Source organism: Ambystoma mexicanum, chromosome 6p, assembly GCF_040938575.1.
Source record: "Ambystoma mexicanum isolate Mex_15411 chromosome 6p, UKY_AmexF1_1, whole genome shotgun sequence".
Lineage (NCBI taxonomy): Eukaryota > Metazoa > Chordata > Amphibia > Caudata > Ambystomatidae > Ambystoma > Ambystoma mexicanum.
In genome coordinates this window covers 1,488,451,165-1,488,469,650 of record NC_090935.1, presented here as the reverse complement: position 1 = coordinate 1,488,469,650, position 18,486 = coordinate 1,488,451,165, and the positions used below count along the sequence as shown (strand labels likewise).

The window sequence follows — 18,486 nt, the reverse complement described above, 5'->3', positions numbered from 1 at the left end:
ACCTTTGCCGAGGGCAGCGGATAAATGAGGAATAATTGCTTCTTTAACGCTTTATAAAAGTCTGAGTTAAAAGCTGTGACAATTCAAACAGTTTGAGCCAGGCCAGGCTTATTACGAGCCCTGTAGGAGAATTACTTTATGGTAACTTCAACACTAGCACTAGCTCAGGCTTTGCTTGGCTACTGAGGGATAGATACTTTCTTGCTATAGTGAGACACTGTGAAATGCCAACGGCAGTGAGCACATTTTTGTTTTTGTTTTTTTTCTTCTTTCACAAGACCAATACGGTTTTACCGGTGCTGGCTCCAAACATTACGCTGCTCCAAACAGCCCACTGCTCTCAACAGCTGCCCTTGTCCTAGCCGGGCTTCACCGCTCCGGGTCCCTGGCAGCCCTTTTCAGTGCAGGGTGCGGGCATGCACAACAGGATTTTTGTCAGCAGATCCTCCACCATGGCTCCCAGTGGCCCTCAACAGCCGGCCTTCTTCAAGGCTTCTTTTGTTGATGATTCAAGGGAACGTCAAGAACTGTTAATTTGTAACCCAAGAAAGTGACAAAGAAACCAGGGGCAGGGAAGAACCCTTTGGACCGAGGATACTCATGCTTGATAGACTTCTTTTTATGGGAGTTATACCTTTTACCTTTCTTTTGAACAATTAGAAAACAGTCAAGACCAAAGACATTATCCTTTTCATCTTAGAATTCCTTTGTTTAGAATGTGAAGGTCAGAGTAGTACTTTGGAAAAAGGGCAGTTTTGTTTTAAATATTCTGATACCCACAGATCCTTTGTTTTGAGTTTAGGTAGGAAAACTCTGCTAGTGCAGGGACAGCGAGGCCTTCCCCATCCCCCTTTTGTGTTCTAATAAATGTCTTTAGGCAAAATCCTGTCTAACTTGTGTCTGAGTATCATTCCTAACTCCTCACATATGGTGTCAGTAATGGGATCGGGCTCAGTAGACACAAACAGGGGAATCCTCAAGTTTGAAAAACGTAGCAACAGCTCTTCCGATCAACCACTAGCTACAGAGCACTCAGTCTGGATTGATTTATGCAGAAGCAGGGGAAGTTGATACAACCAGAGGACCGAGTGTTGATACCAACTGATTTGGTCCTAATACCTCCACCAGAAACTTGCATTAGACTTGCCTCTAAATCTGGTCTTGCTTGGAGCTATGGCCTAGATATCTTACCAGGCATCATATATCCTGATTATAGGGGCTATAAAAATATATATATAAATATTAGTTCAAAACAGGGGGAAAGACGCATATCAAGTAAAGGCAGGAGAAAGGGTAGCTCAGGGGATCCTCGAAAGAGCCCTACTTTCCAAACCACAACAAATTAAACATTCTGACAAAACTGAGAGAGGAAGCAAAGGCTTTGGAGAGGCATACTTAGAATCCTCAAGCACCTCTAAGGTACTAATACCTAAACCCCATGGGGAGGAAGCCAAAGGCATTCCTGATCTGCCGTTCACTCAAAGGGATGATCCCTTACTGGCGGAATCTTTCCTTCAGGTGTTACCCAAAGAGGAGGGCAGAGAAAAAGGAGGACCATTTTTTCCCCTAAAGGCTGGACTACTATATAGAGGATGTACTGGTCCGGATGGCACTACCCAGTCACAGATAAGTTACCCAAACCCCACAAAAGGATGGTCTTAGAGAACGCTCACTCTCATTTGACAGGGGCTCACCTAGGAACAGCAAAAACCGAGGCAGAAATATCAACTAACTTGGTTCTACTGGTCAGGGATCTACGCCGATATAAAAAAGTTTGTGTTTACTTGTGCCCTTTGCCAGAAGACCAGTTTTCAGTGCCCATTCCAGTTCCATTACACCCTTACCAATCACTGATATACCCTTTTCACATATAGGTATGGACATTGTTAGGTCTCTTGAACCATCAAAAGTGGGGAATCGATACATATTGCTAATAGTGGATTAAGCAACTCGTTACCCTGAAGCATTTCTACTACGTAATAATACGACTCAACAGATTCTTAAACATTTGATCACATTTTTCTCACAAGTTGGGTTCCCGAAGGAAATATTAACAGATCAGGGAACTATCTTCATGAGTTGGCTAATGTTAGAAGTGAAGGACATTTTACATTTAAAAATTTTCAGAACTTCCATTTATCACCCACAAACTGATGAATTGGTGGAACGATTCGATAAGACCTTGAAATACATCTTGAAAAGTAAGTTGAGGCTGACGGGAAAGATTGGGATGTCATGACACCCTGGGCCCTTTTCGTCATTCGAAAAACCCCACAGTGCTCAACAGGGTTCTCCCCCTTTGAGCTATTAAATGGTAGAGAGACACAGGATGTCCTTGACATGTTACAAGAAACTTGGGAAGAGCGGGAAAAATCCATCGTACCCCTTTACCAAATTGCCCAAAGGTTAAAGGAGTACATGGCTACAGTAAGAACAATAGTCCAAACCCAAATGATCAAAACCCAGGATGAATCAGAAAAAGTAACATGATAAGAAAGCCTTACTCAGATCCTTCTGCATTGGACAAAAGGTCCTTGTTCTCTCTCCCCTTGTCATCTGAGAATAAGATGTCCAAATGGCATGGTCCTTATGAGGTAATACAGCAGACAGAGCTGTGTGACTATAGTGTGTCCAAACTTGACAGAAGAATTAAAACACACATATACCACATACATCTCCTCAAAGAGTGGAGAGAAGACCCAGTTAAAAATATTACAATAGTACTAACCAGCCTATTAGTGTAAGAATCTGATAAATACAGTCTAATTCCTTCTGACCTGCCTCAGAACCGAAGAAATGACCTGTTAGATTTGCTAGAGCAATTCCCCAATGTTTTCAGGGCTGAGCCTGGGAGGGTTATGGAAGGGTTTAATTACATCAGCACACCCCCAGGAATAACGGTCCATTTAAAACCCTACCAGATACCCGAATCCAGAAAGGAAGTAGTTATAGCGGAGGTGGAGAATATGCTGAAATCTGATATCATCGAACCATCTCAGAGCCATTGGTCCTCTCCGATAGTACTTGTTTCCAAGCCAGATCAATCATGGAGGTTCTGCATTGACTTCAGAAAGGTGAACGCCATCTTCCAATTCGAAGGTTATCCTATGCCCAGGATAAATGATCTAATTGATCGATTGGGAGATTCCATTTACCTCTACACAATTGAACTGACAAAGGGATACTGGCAGGTTTCCATTAATCCAGAGGACAAGGAGAAAACAGCTTTCTCCACCCCCATTTGACTGTTTAAGTTCAAGGCACTGATTTTTGGACTACACAAGGCTCCAGGCACCTTTCAAAGGTTGAATGTAACTAATTGAAATTGGTGAGTCGTGCACTGCCTGAAAAATGGATGCACTCTTTATATAGAAAAATGAATGATAAAGGCAAATTTGCATCAGTAACATAATTTTATTTCCAAGGAAGTCAGCCGACACGTGTTTTGACCTAGGTCGTTTTCAAGGCAAGCATAGATCATTTTCAAGGCAAGCAGTCTACTCTTTGCGATCCTAACCCGATTCGGTATTGTAAAGTATAGTGGATATAATCCATGCATCAAGAGTTTGTCAACTCAAAAATTGTGGTTTTCACCTGAATCGAAATCTAGTTTGGGCGCGCTGGTAAAGTGAATCACCATTTGTTGTGTTGTTCCATTAGTATGCACTCTTCAAGTTATTGGATCAGTCCAAAAGTTCACATCTTTGTCATAGTTTTCTATTTGAACATGGTCACAGGATAAATCACCAGATCCTTAAGAAAATCCGCGCGCACCAGCAAATCCAGAGAAATGTCACATAGCACAGTCGGCATTCAAGTATCTTAGATTCTAATAACAACCATATATCATAAAAAGCACCATACCATCTAGTGCACAATAAAATCATTGTAAACAATAAACATGCCATTGTTTAGCATTACTGCCAGATAACATCAGTGAACTCGAATTCTGTCTCCATATTACCTTTGTTACCCCTTTACTCTAAGGTTGCAGTACGTTTTCCCTGGGCTATTTCCCAGACATACATCGCAGCAGCAGAGATCACCAGTCACTCGGCCCCAAATAAAATACTCCAGAACTAATCAGATGCATAATTACAATATTTTTCATGTGCTCGTTCATGTAATATTTCCAGCACTTGACTATGAGTTAAAATGTGCCGGGCAGATTCAATATCTTTCGCACAGAGACTGCATAGTGTACACTCATATGGTATCCCCATCCAGGATCCTGTGTTTTCCAAGACCGATATGGTCTGGAGCCTGACTGAGAGAATAAACCTTATCAAACCCGGACACCGTCTTTTTATCAAATATGATTTAGGGCGCTGTATCACAAAGGCATTCTGCTTATATTCATGGAACTTTCCCAAAGCGTTAAGATGGCTCATAGCAAGTTCAATGTCATGCGCCTTTGCTTTGGCCGGTATCCTGGCTATATTATATTCCAACCAAGATGTTGGAACAAGATTCACCCCTATATCTTCCAAGCATTGCATAGTATGCGTTTCTAAATCAGAGAACCATTCACTCTTGGAATATCTATGGGCATGTAAACAGGACAAAGAGAGCAAGGAGTCTGATCCACCAAGCTCAAACTTTATCCTGGCCCATAGTTTAGCAGAGGCCATTGACCATGCGGCAAACAGTGAGTTCACTCCTAATTCAAGCCTAATAGCCTGGACCGGGGTGGAGGATGGTAAATTTAACATTGATTGTAATATTTTTTCCTCCAGCCTACCCAGTGCGGCCACCCATTTCCATGGAAAACCTGTAATGCATATAGCATGGAAGGAACTATGGTGGTCTTATAGGCCACAATCTTAGCCTGCATACACCTTCTGCCCTGCTCATCAATGGATTTCCTTAGGACATTTTCTCCGCACTTTTTGGGTTACCTCCTCAAGGAGACCTGCCCCTGAGAATTTAGTCCTAATGACAATTCCCAGGTACTTGTACTCCAAGGTCATTTCCACTCCCCCCACCTCCCCAAGGAACCACTCATACTTTGCAATAGTTCTGGCCCTTTTTCCAAAAACCATGATTTTTTTTTATTGATGTTTGGTCTTAGACCAAGGGTGCTTACCTACTCCGACAGTGACCGCAGCGACCTTTGTAGGCCGACTTTGGTTCTGTCCAAGTCCACCACATCGTCCGCATACAAAATGCAAACCAGGCCTTTATTCCCATAAATAATAAAGGGGGAGAATTCAGCCCAACTTTCTTGCGAAGAGGGACAGATAATGATTAAATAGCAGGGGGGCCAACGCACACCCCTGCTTCAAGCCCCTCATCGTTGGGATGGTATCAGTTCTCTCCCCATCCTGCGAGAGACGAATTCTCACTACTGTAGAACTATAGAGGGCTTTAATGAAGTAGAGCAGCAATGGATCCATTTCCCACTCTTCCAACATTTCCCATAGCTTGTCTCGCTGCACACTATCAAAAGCAGAAGTGAAGTCTACATAACAGGCATATAAGGCCATGTCAGATGTAAGCATAGTATCTGAAATTAAAGTGACCAGTGTCCAAATTGCGTGGGTTGTGGCACACCCCTTCCTCAAACCAATTTGATGGTAGCTCAGGAGTCCTTTATCCACCACACAGGCTGAAAGGATTCCCAGCAAAATGCTGATGAATATTTTCCCACTGCAGTCCATCATGGCCAATAGTGTATAATTTTGAGCTGCTGACACTTGCCCTTCTTAAAGACAGGGACTAAGATGGTGCTCGTCCAAGTCTCTGGAATTCTGCCAGTTAGACAGATTTGCAAAAATATCTGTTTTAATATGGAAGCCCATAGTTCCGGGTCTTCCATTAATACCAGATTCGAAAGGCTGTCCGGACCAACAGCGGCAGATGCCTTTAATTGTCTAATTCTTGCTTCCATGTCTACCGTTTCTAGATATTCATTGACCTTGGTGTTAACCATAGGTCTGGGATTTACATGAATACTGTGAGGACCATCGAAATGTTGCTTCATGTAGTCCAACCAACTACCTTCTGTGACAGCCATTAGCTTCCTAGCTGCATTAGGATTTGTCTGGGCATTCACCAACCAGTGCCAACATTTCTTGGAATCATTAGTCTTGATCAATCTGTTTATAAATGTCCACCCCTCATCCTGGCTTTTTACCCAGTTCTTATATCTACTCTTCAAAATTGCTGCCTTATCTCTGTTTTCGAACCAAATAGGAGAGGTGTTTTTACCAATGCTTTGACGGGCAGAATTTAGCTCGATCTTTCGTCTGGCAATCTCTGTATCCTAGCATTCCCCCAATCTACGAGAGGCACTTTGAGTGGTAACCCTTTTAGCAAAGCTGTTCTTCCGCAGTATTTGTTACACCATTGACTCTTTCATATCCTGTATCTGAGTCCCTCTCCCCAGACTTTCTTGGCCTCTCAACTGGGTGTTCAGTTTTTTAATCCTGCTTGTTGACCAGCAAAAGCGATTACCACCAGTGTTATCCTCCAACCTACGTATCAACCTACTTCTATCGGTTTGTGTAAGGTTTTTGGCAGAGACTATCAACATTGCATGGTCACTAACTTCAGTTACCCTCATCTCCAACCGCGGATTTAACCTATCCAACTGGGCATTGAAAAATATAAAGCCTATTCGACTACTCACCTGGCCATTTGACCAGGTAGTTGATTGCAAGCCCAAATCCACCTCCATAGGTACATGGCTCACAGCCATTCCCCTGCCCTCCCCCTCCCCCTCTGCTTCTTATTTGTACTAAGTCCTTGTTTTATCTCTTGGGCCTGGGCACAATCAACATTGAAATCCCCTGTAATAAACATCATTGTACTGGGATGTTTAGCCACCCAGGCTCTCAAAGTTGCTGTCATGGTATCCATGATTTCTGCTGAATTAGGCCCCCCTGGAGGGTCATAAAGTGTTGCAACTAATATTAGGGGGGAGGTCTTATCAGGGTTTGTGAGGATAGCTACTAAGAAATTTGGGTTTGGAGGGCATTGAACTAATTCAACCAAATTATAAGGGGCTCAGGCTCCAAAAAATAAACCACCTTTGAGTCAGCCTTTCACAGGCGGCTTTGCCAATCGAAAAATCAGAGTATATCCATCCATCATAAAAGGATCACATAACCATGTCTCCGGAAGACAGAACCAGGACATAGTTCTTAAAGTATTCATTGTTGCTAGATTTTAGAGAAATGATCCATGCCCTCTTGAATTCCAAGACAGCTACAAAAAAGCCAGTTATAGCAGGCCCCTTAACCTGTCACTGGATTTGCATGGGTATATTCGCCCATCTTCCCCGGTACCTCCCAAGGGCAATAGTTGTCTCCCATTTCTTATTGCTAGAAACATATGTTGCAGGGTATCTTCCATCCAGTTCCTCAAATTTATGCCGTTCTGGCAAAAAAACCTGAATTTCAAATCCCAACTGGTTCAAGACCCCTGCATTTTTACAAATTCTCTCAACTACCACTGGAGATCCCAGTGTTGCCACTGCCCAATTATCCTGACTATCAAGTTTGGCCAGTTAAATTCTTGAAAAATCATAGCTAGATCAGGGATCATATGAAGTAATTCCAACAACCATCAAGAAAGGGCAGGATGTCGTCGTATTTTTCTCCTCAAACTTGATATGAGTCATGTCAGCACACCAAGTCATGTCACTCATTTGGGGCTACTTGCTCTTAATCGCAGCTCTCAATTGCTCAACTCGGTCTGCCCACATTAGAGGAGTCACCTCCTTATCGTGATCTATGGCTATAGATGGCATTGTATTTGCCCTTTTCAAGATTGGAATTTCCTGGGGTTTAGTCGCCTTCAATAATGGTGGTGGATTTTCTCCACACCTCCCATCTGCAGCTCTAGAAAATAACACCGCTCCTGCGGCTTACTGTTCCTCCAAGATTTTTGATCCTTCCCTGCCAGGGGCTTGAGCATATTATTTCCTTTTTTTAAGTGGGGACGAGGTTTTTGTAACCCAACCATCCAATGGGCCCTTGAACAGGATCTGTCTACTCTGACCATCAGGAAAAGTATTTGTGGTAACAAAATCCTTTGCTGCTTTTGCTTGGGCCGGCTCTCAAGCTCTGTCTCTTTCTCCAACCTAGTAGTGCTCCTGTTATGCTTGGGGCCCTTTTTATATGCCTTAGCTTTCGAGGAGATGATTCTGGGGCATGGAGCAAGGTTCATTCTGCGCAGATTGATTCCAAGGCTCCACTGTCTGACTCTGCCACCTCATAGGCACTTTCTTGCTCTTTAATTTTCATCCTCAGCAAAGACGTGGCACTCATTGTGTGGTCCATCTTGTGGCTTATCACATCCTCGTACACCAGGGCTTTAGAGTTTTTCAAGAATAACGAAATTTCCCCCAGTTCATGCCTTGTGGACTTTTGTTCCTCGGCCATCTTAGCACATAGTTGGAAGAGAGTGTTGATTTTTGCTTCCAATATTTCAAGATCTTTCCTCTTATTAGGGAATTGATTCCCTTCCTTGACCGGAATCGTTTCTCCTTCTCCCCCATCTCTGCTTTCATTTTCTGTCTCACTTTCCCCAGGAGCGGATTCAAATGATGTCATAAAGTTCTCCAGATTAGGCATCCGGGAGAGATTAGAGGACACCAAATTGTCAGATTCAAAATCTACTGGGGCCAAGAGTTCCTTTTGGCAACATGACAGAGATTCAAGAGGGACCCATTATTATCAATAGATATTATTGAGTCCTGCTCTATACCTCCAGTCAAAGAGGGGTTAGCCACTATACTGGCAGGTTCATTTCCCTGCTTGTCTCCTATAAAAAACGACTTAATTTTCAACTGAATTGCGGGTGTTATAGGGGCTAAAATGTTCACCACCTTTCTTTTCCTTGGAGCTGCAGTCACTCTCGCCTTATTCAAAGTAGGACTTCTAATTCGTTTTCCTCTTGTTTTCATCTTTTAGTCCGTTATTGCAACCAACAATGGCAACATTTACAGCTCAAAGGGTTGCCTAAAATGAGACAGGCTTTCTGGGTGCGCATTGTTACGATGTAACAATCTCTTTGTTTCACAGTCTCACCCACCTCTCACTTTTAGCATCAGCACATTTTATCTTCGCTTCGTAACGTAAAACACAACAAAAGAGCAATCTGGCAGAAAGAATCTGTCAGTTTTAAATCGGTTCACAATGCAGTAATGTTAGGGGAAAACATTAAAATAAATAGATAAAACGGACAAAGAAAACGAATAATAGTGCGAAAACTTGCAGCTCAAGCTCTCATAATTCCAGCCATGAATTCTCTCCCCAGATCAGCTGCCAAGGCAGGATCTGTCAAGGCGATCACCTCAACTCGCTAACAGGTGAACGCTTTGCTACCTTACTGCCTTAATGCCCTATTGCCTTACCGTGGAAAGTGGGAAACGGTATGCAAATAGTCACTGTAGTAGAAATCACAGGAGAATACGATTAACACTCCTGGTCTGCGGCCACCAGCCACCTGGCGCCACCTTCTCCACCGGGCCTCGCTACGCTTCACCCTGCTTCACAGCATCTCACAGTGTCTCAGCGCTTCGCCCTCAGTCAGCTCCTGCTCCAGCTGGACACACGCTGGGACCGAGACTGGAGCGGAGATGGGGAGAGGAAAGAACCTCTCAGTATCAGAAACGTGAAGTGTCAAGCCGCACCTCAACTAAAATCACAGAGGCCACCTCCGACATGTAAATCTTGCAGTTTATTCAAACTATGCTGCAGACCAACGGGGGTCTGATTATGAAGGAGGACATTTTTCACATATGCTAGCCATGAATCCAATGGTATCATCACTCCTTTCCCGGCGGTGACCTCCTCCCATGTAGCAAGAGTACCGCAGCCACTACATGTTCCTGACACTTGGGGCGGTTATATGAGGGAGGATTACAGGAGGGGAGATGACCTCCTGGAGGGAGTTGTGGTATCATCAGGTGAGACATGGTATCCCCCTTTCCTTTCTTTCACCTCTGATTCCCCATTCCCTAACAGCCTATTGTAATACCTTCCCTCTTCCACTCATTGAGAGTAGTACAAATCTTTTGTTACATTCCAAAGACCAACTCTCAAAATCTAACCAGCCTTTTAAAATTATGAAAGAAATGCTTCCAACTTCCACATACTCTTCTTCTAAACCTAGTTTGTCTTTAAAACATATTGCAAACATTCATACAGTGTTTTTTGGAAGAGACTGCTATTCCCACTATTCCCACAATTCCCACAACACTGGGACGAGGAAGAGGAGTGGAGTTATGCAGAGCATGGGAATCCACATGCACAGGCTGCGTTCTAGTGGCAGTGAGCACACACCTGTGCCTGGGACATTTAAATCACCAAAGCAACGGTGAAGATCTGTACCATTGGTGGGCTTGGAATTGCTTCCTGCTCAGATTTTGGATAAGAAGGGGACCTCTGGAGCCATTTCAACAGATCATCGTCGGAACAAAGATTCCCTTGAAAAAGAACAGCCAGCTGAAGATCTGAAAATCGACTCCTGAAGTGTCCCAGCATCCATTCCTGAGTCTGGCCAAGTGACCAAAGACGCCGAGCAGTGCTTCAGCCCTTGAACTAGTGGGACCAACTAGTCTCCATGCTTTCTCAAGGATCCAGCCATCCTGAGCCTTCAGAAGTGACCCTGGATCACCCGGCGGGCTGACCAGGTCTCTCGTGGCCTACCGCGCCAGATGTGTAGCCATTCTGCGTTTGACTGCAGAAATGTCGGTGGTCACCAGCTTGTGATAGCCTTCTCCCCATATTTTAGCATTGCAACATCAAGGGAACCTGTTTTGTAGCAGCTGCTATGCCCGTGACTTGAAGCGTTTGTCGTAGAAGCATGTGTCATAGGTGCATGTGTCATAGGTTCATATGCCATAGGTACATGTGAGAGCGCGTGTCATATGCCCACATGTTATCTGTAGTAGGAGCGTGTGCAAAATCATCCTTGACTTTGAGGCAAGCTGTGTAACTGTGAAACTCATACTCCTCTTGGTATAGTTCTTGTGAAAAAGTGTACATTTGTTCCATCATCTTAAAACTGACATCAAAGTCAGTTGTCACTTGCCATGATGTGAGTTTTTAGGAGATATTAATTGTGTAATGCACAAACTGTAAAACTCATATGATCTGTGTACAGTTCGAATGAAAGATGCACATTCATTCTGTGCATGTGTCATATATGGATACATTTAAAACCTTAGTATCTCAAAATTGGCCAAGTCGATTTTTACATTGCACCAATTCCTGATGAAATCTAGTTACATGCCAAACATTGAGAAAATCGAAGCAGCCAATTTTCAGATATTTGGGCTGAATTATTATTATTTCTTTCCTATAGGAAAACCCCACGTTCAAAGCTGTTCAAAGTAAACATTTTTTAAACTATGAATTGCTGTGGAATATTTTCAGATTGTTTCAGACAAGGGTTCAATAGTTATTGAGAAAAGTTATTTTCTACAAATGGTTAAAGAAAGTAAGAACAATGGTTATGCTTAAAATATATTCATTAAGGTTACATTGTATGTTTTCAGGTGAATATAACTTCTCTTTTCATATTGACTTTTATGTTTCACAACAATTCATGTAGAGCTAAAGGAAACAGGGGGAGAAAAAGGAAAGAAGAATTGAAGAGAGAATTGGATTTTAACAAGCTCCACCAAGGGATGCTTGCCGGGCCTTTATCAGCATATATGCCCACCAGGGCAGCTTCAAGAGATTCGGTAACTGCCTTTCTCATTGCAAGAAAATATGTTTTAAAAATCCATTGTTTAAAAATCACACTCTTACTCTCTCTGTCTCTATCTGTCTCACTCTGTTCTGTCACAGTTTAAACTGTACCTGGTGGGATTGGCAAGTCCACCAATGATACTCATTACAATTGCCCATACAGACTGGCGCCAGCGTCTCAACAGTCCAGAGACTCCCTAGGTTGTCCATAACCATGTAAAGATCTTCAACGAGATTGTTCCCTTGATGGGGGGCTATACTGAGGAGTGCCTAAATATCCACCTACGACCAATAGCGAATAATTGATGGTCATTTTACACTAATTTACAATACACTTCATGATGGGGGCTCTCAGGCTCAGGAGAGCCAACACAGGAATTGTGTGTGCTTTTGTGTTTTAGACTGTGACTTTAAAAAAAATCTTGTTCAACTCTTATGGGCATTTATTGAATTTTGCTAGGGATGGACCTTACTAGAGACTGCTATTGAGCCTTTTAAATCACCCTTGCCCTTTTTATGTTTCATGCCCTTACCTCCTTGATGGAAACATCTGCACTTTTCGTTTTTTCCTCTTTCAGTTGTCATTGTGACCAATATGCTTTGCTTACAACCAATACCTGTGTTTGAAGTCCTTTGTTTATCCCGTTCTTTGTCACATCTCTTTCTCCACTGATTCTCTCATGTACACTGCTATACTATGCCACTATTCTTCTACAATTCCCCCAAAGCCAGTGCCACATCGTTACTGTTCAGAATGGGATGTCCTTTAATCTGTAACCCCAGTGACCTTTCATCTTGTTCCTACAGTCTACAGGTCAGCTCAGTTACAGTCCCCTAGGGGACCGTACGGATCCTGTTCTTCCCAAGGAGAGTCACTTTGATTTTGTCACCACAGACTTGCGTTTTGGACAATTTTGGGATCTCCTTTCTGCCATCTTCTTCTCTGTTGAATCCAATGTCTCCTGGGGTGTCCCAAAGAAATACAAAAAAACTTTCATCCCAGAACCTTCAGTTTGGCTGGTATAACAACATGGATTCCTTTCAAAGATTGTCCAGGATTTTTGGACTGACTGTGTCTAGTCCGTATATGCTTGTATTCTGTGGCATTGAAATATATGGAACCAATTTGCAGGATTCCCCGTCTCTATAGTTAAGTGTTCTTACTATCAGTTCCAGGGGAGATGCTCCCGATGTTAGTTGGCGCAGCAGTGCTCGATGGGTTAATTCAATGCAAAAGTCTCAGATATTGATATCAGAGAATGACCTTTTGGAAACCTATCTCCAAGAATGTCACCTTCCTCACTTTCAGGAGTCCCCCCCCCATCTGCAGGTTGTTCCGCTTTGCCTGGTCTTTTGCATCTTCAGCCGTTGCTTCGAAATAACAAGTGTTTATAAAGAGTTCTGTCACCTGTCCCTTTAAGGTTGTCATAGAGTTTTCCACCTCAGTAACCCTGGGGAAAATATGGTGTTTGTCCTATCTGAGAAGAGCTAAATCACCCCCCACTAACCTGATCTTTGTACCTGAGGACTAAGGAGGATCTGTGGTAGATTTCAGCACTATGAAATGTCCCTGTTGAAGAGATTTAATTGAATTGTATGGAACCAATTTTCAGAATCTCATTTTAAACTGTTGACCTGTCTCTATAGCTAAGTATACTCACTATCAGGGTCAGGGAAGATGCTCCCTACCGTACTTGTCGCAACAGTGCTCTGTGGGCTACTTCTATGCAAAGTCTCAGATATTGATGTAGGAGAATCACCTTTTGGAAACCTTTCTCCAAGAATGGTGCCTTCCTCACATTCAGGTGTCCCCCTACCTGCAGGTTGTTCCTCTTTGCCTGGTCTTTTGCATCTTCAGCCCCTTCTGTGAAATAACAAGTTGTCAGAGAGTTTTCCACCTCTGTAACGCTCTGGAAAATATGTTTTTTGTTCTGTCTGAGAAGAGCTAAATCACCCCCACTAATCTGATATTAATATCAGAGGACTGAGAAGGGTCAATGAGAGATTTCAGCACTCTTAAATCTCCCTCTTCGAGAGCCAGCTATCCATTTAATTGTGTGACCTCAGTAAGGTTGGTGTTGTTGAAAGACCCATTTCCCCCTTCTTGTGTTTATCTTTAGTTGTTGCATACTTTGCTTATGTTTATCTTTGACCATTGTGTCATCACTCAGTCTGGGCAGTGACTGAAATCATATGTTCCCCTCCAAGGAGCCCTATGCTGCTTATTGTAGCATTTGGAGGAGACCCTGCATGTTATTTATGCTCATTCTGGTGGGGCATTTGTTGGGGATGCTTAATGGCTGCACATTGTCATTCATTTTGTTTCTCGCTTGGCTGTGAGTTGCCCTCTACCATGGTACCTGAATTGCATGTTAGTCCAAAGAGTTTTGAGCAAATGTTGTTTCTAGTTTTTCTGCAGATTTGTTGGGGGACGGAAATGTATAGGTGAGCTTAGAATATTGGAAAAATCCCTTTCCTTCAGGAGATGTAAAAATAGGGGACCCACACAGCTCCCACTCATGCTGGACAGAACCTCCGGTGGGTTGTGCATGTCTTACCTGGTTTCTCAGCTAGAGGAGTGCAATGGAACCCACCCCATTCCACCCAGCAGTGCGATTTGTCCAAGAAAAACTAAGTGAAAAGGAAGGGGCGGGCGTGGGGGGAGGGGGGCGCCACTCTTGTGCCTTGATACCGACATTTGTGATCCGAAATACAACCTGCATCATACCTGTTAATCAATTTCCTGGGCCTGTATGGAGTGCCCTGGAGTGAGGGGGAGGGCCATATGGATCCATAAGGACCATGCTTTTTGAGTGCTGCAGTGTCTCTGAGGCCTGCTGGTGACAGGGTCCTGCGACGAGCCTGCAATGGTGTGGCCCGCTTTGCATGGCCAAGGCTTAGGAGCAGAGCACTGCATTCCCCTGTAGCCTGTCAGGTGGAAGCCCCCGTTCATCCTGCTTGGCAGCGGTGCCCTCCTTACTTGCGGCCCGTACGGTACACTGTGGGACACTTGTCCGACACGTGTCTAGGAAGCAGCGACAGAGGGCCTGATAACACTGAGGACTTCTATGGCTCATTGCCAGTAATGTAGAAGGTGAGATTAGGGGAGATGCTGGGCCTGGAGATCTGTTTCTTTATTCTGAGATTTGTCGGCTCTGGAAGCCATCGGTGCATTCCCCGCCTAGATGTCCCTAAATAGTAAGCCCTATAAAAAACTCGGAAGTGGAGTGTTGCTGTTGCCAGGGTGTAGTGCTTCTAATTGGTTGATACTTTCTTCATTCATTGACGTAGGCTGCTGACTGAGATCATTATGTGCAAATCAGATTGACACCAATCCAAACTATCATTTGAAGTAAAAATAAAAGTAGCAGATCCCCTCTGGAGCCTCTAATACTAAAATAGAATAATGCCTGCTGCCAGACAGAAGCAATGGGGGGGGGGGGGCAGAGGAATGTTTTTGAAGCTTAAAGCAGGCATTAGCGGCATCAACAGCAAATTAGACAATATGGCATGCAAAGTTGAGTTTCTACAAGCACACCTTACCACCAGAGGAATAGGCTTGATGAGGCAGAACACCAAATATCTGGAGTAGAGAACACTGCTACAGTGGCTGGACTGGAAATGAAGATCACCAATTTGTTGAAGATAGTAGGGGCAAAAAATGAAGAGCTCGTAGGTAAGGCTGGAAGGCATAATGTGCTCATACTTGTTGGAATTCTCATTCATTGTGACTATGGAGCTTTTCATTGAGAAAATTATCAAGGACATATTTGTTACAGAGCAGATGTCTTTTCTCTTTCTGGTTGGTAGACTGCATCAGAGTTTGAGATCGACACTGGGGTGCAACCTTGCCCAATTGTGGCATGGCTTCTTACTTGTCGCAATAGGGACAATACTTTCTGATTCATCAGGGAGAAACAGATGCTGGTCTTCAACACCAGAGGCAGCTGCTGAGTTCCACGTAGGATTAGAGTACCTCTCGGCTTTCTGGCAACTGAGGAGGCCATGGCAAATGACTCACCTCAGTCCAGGCATTTTGTACTAAGTCAAGACCATGCCTTTATTGAAATATTGCTTATTGGTTAGGCTACTTTCTTTTGTTTGGATCTGTTTCTGAAATACCCACTTTCTGAATTGGTGGGAGGCCAAGACACATCCTAATCTCTATTGTTTGCTCCCAGTGTGTTTCACTAGTCCTGTTGTTAGTTTGGGGTTGTTTCTGGGATGCTGTGGTGTACTGCACTGCATGAAAACAATGGTTTACATATTTTTTAGAATGTGAAAAGCATTGCAAAACCATACATGTATAACAGTGTACAGCAACGCTGCAAACCATTTCAAACCTGATTTTTATTTGGTGTTTACAGCTCATGTCAATGAGTGGACCTGAAGTTCGCAAAGTTTGCACATTTGTAAATCAGGTAAACCTAATGTTTACAAAATTCTAGAATTTGAAATCCAAATGGACTTGCAGAACTACATGGTTTGCGCATTTGTAAACCAACATGTAAACCAAAGTTTTACAAAATTGTTTGCAAAGCATGTGAACCATGCATTTAAAAACATTTGTGAACTCTGAATTTCATGCAGTGTTGGATGCCACTGAGAAGTTGAGTTTCTCAATGTGGATGGGGTGCAGAGCATGTGTATGTAGAGGGAGGTTGCACTGAACTGAGCCCTTCAAGTATTATGGCTGCCCTGGGCCAAACAGGAGGCTTGGGAGTGGCTGGTGAAACCACATATATGTAATGTATGTATCAAGATTGATAGACATTCTGAATCTCAGAATGATGTCCTGAAATGTATGTGATCTGTATCATTCAACAAAAAGCAAGGAAAGTAGAAGCCTAAATGCAGATACATTATGCTAACATTAAGATGCTGCAGGGGACCCACAAGGGGCCCAGGTGTCACTGCTCCATTCCAGAGAAAGGGGATTTAATAGGTATATGTCTTCCTTTTCATTTTTTTTAACTTGGGGTGGTGATAATTATACATAAGTTCCTATACTTTAAGGCCCATAGATTTCTCTGGGATAAGGGGAGACAAATACTTGTAGCTGGTGCTGTGGGCGCTCTTAGGGTCACCCTTTTGAAAATCTATTCTCCCAATCTCGAGATCTGTGAGTTCTGTCACAGGTCCTGGATGCTTTAGTGGATTTTACTGACATGGATGTGAGCTGGGTGGGGATTGTAATGCTAATGTGATCACAGATCAGATCAGCTCATTGTGCGACCTACTACAGACCAAGCTAAAATGTAATTTGGTGGACATATGGCGTCTCGGAAATCAGTGGGAGAAAGGTTTTAGTTTTTATTCTGTGGTTCAAAACCCAGAATCGATTACTTTCTGATATTTGGTTAGGTCTCCCATTGGGCAAGTGATTGCCTTATGCCGCCTGGTACATTATCAGACCTTTCACTAGTAATTTTGGGATCTGTTCATCCCAGGGCTCTTTATCCCACAATATCCGACTGTAAAGAGGCCAGAGGAGCTATCACTCTTTTATGGTCTAGGAGGTGGCAGTTTAAGTTTAATAGTCTGTCAGGTCTGACATTTCGTGACAACCTTTGGAGATAAATAACAGAAGGCCTCATTGCGAGTTTGGAGGTAGTCATGCCGCTATTTGCGGCATGGCTGCCTCCAAACTTGGGTCTGGGTTCCTTGAATGAGGAATTACCAGGCCATTCCAACCTTGGAGGACCCGGTAATTCCTCATTCAAATTACCCATCCTCATTCCCATTTGAGCCCCCATAGGGCTCAATGGGAATGGGGAGGGATCTAACAACGGGCCTGTTAATAACGGGCCCGTTGTTAGCTCCCTGGTCCCCTCGCAGGACCCGGAAAGGATGTCTGGTCTGACCAGACGTCCAGAGCAGGTCCCGCAAGGGAACCTCGTAATAGGGCGGAATGGGTTTAACGGCACCGGCACCATTACCGGCACCGTTAAACCCATTCTGCCAGGGTCCTAATGAGGCTCAGAGTTTTTTGATTTGATTTGAGTAACTCATTACATGCACCAGACGGAATCAACCATATTCGGGCTTAGATGGTAACTATAAAACTTGAGGGTTTCATAAGAGAAGAAAAAAGGGTACCTAAAGGTCTGCCTTGGTTTAACTGTTTACATTTATCTAAATAAAAAAGTTTTCATTCTCTTTCTAAAGAGGTCCAAACTTTTGCACTTTCTGATTTCGAGTGGAAGTTGATTCCAAACTTTAGGACCATAAGCACTAAAGCTTTTATCTCCTCTTGACATACATTTTGTTTGTGGGATGCAGAGTAAGAGTTTATCCTCTGAACGTAAACTCCTTTTTGGCTGATAAACTACAATTTTATCGGCTAGATATTCGGTGGCAAGTCCTTTAATGCATTTAAATACTAGGCATGCCATCTTAAATGTAATCCTGTCTTCCACCATCAACCAGTGGAGTGGTCTCTGCATTGATGACACATGGGGCCTCATTACACGGTAGGCGGTAAACCATGGTGCTATTAGCACCATGGTTTTACGCCGGTACCATACCGGTACCACCATGGAGGTAAAGGGAATTACAACTCCATTCCAAGGTTGGCGGGGCGGTAATTCCCCCTTTCTCCATGGCCCTTCCCCATTCCCATTTTTGCCCCATAGGGCATAATGGGAATGGGGAAGGAGCTAATTACGGTACCGCAAATTGCGGTACCATAATTAGCACCAAGGTCCCTTTGCGGGTCCCAACTTTAACGGCTGGTCCCGCAAAGGGACCTCGTAGTAAGGCGGTAAGGGTTAATGGTCAC

General features: G+C 43.6%; 1 protein-coding gene across 1 annotated transcript in view; it reads left to right on the top strand.

Annotated features, from left to right (window-relative positions):
* The window catches only part of LOC138511076 (trichohyalin-like), a 3,831,204-nt gene that overhangs the window by 3,555,982 nt on the left and 256,736 nt on the right, over positions 1 to 18,486 (top strand). Inside the window, exon 34 of the mRNA XM_069626576.1 lies at positions 11,566 to 11,698. Coding sequence (XP_069482677.1) covers positions 11,566 to 11,698 — 133 coding nt within the window. The remainder of the gene's footprint in view (positions 1 to 11,565; positions 11,699 to 18,486) is intronic.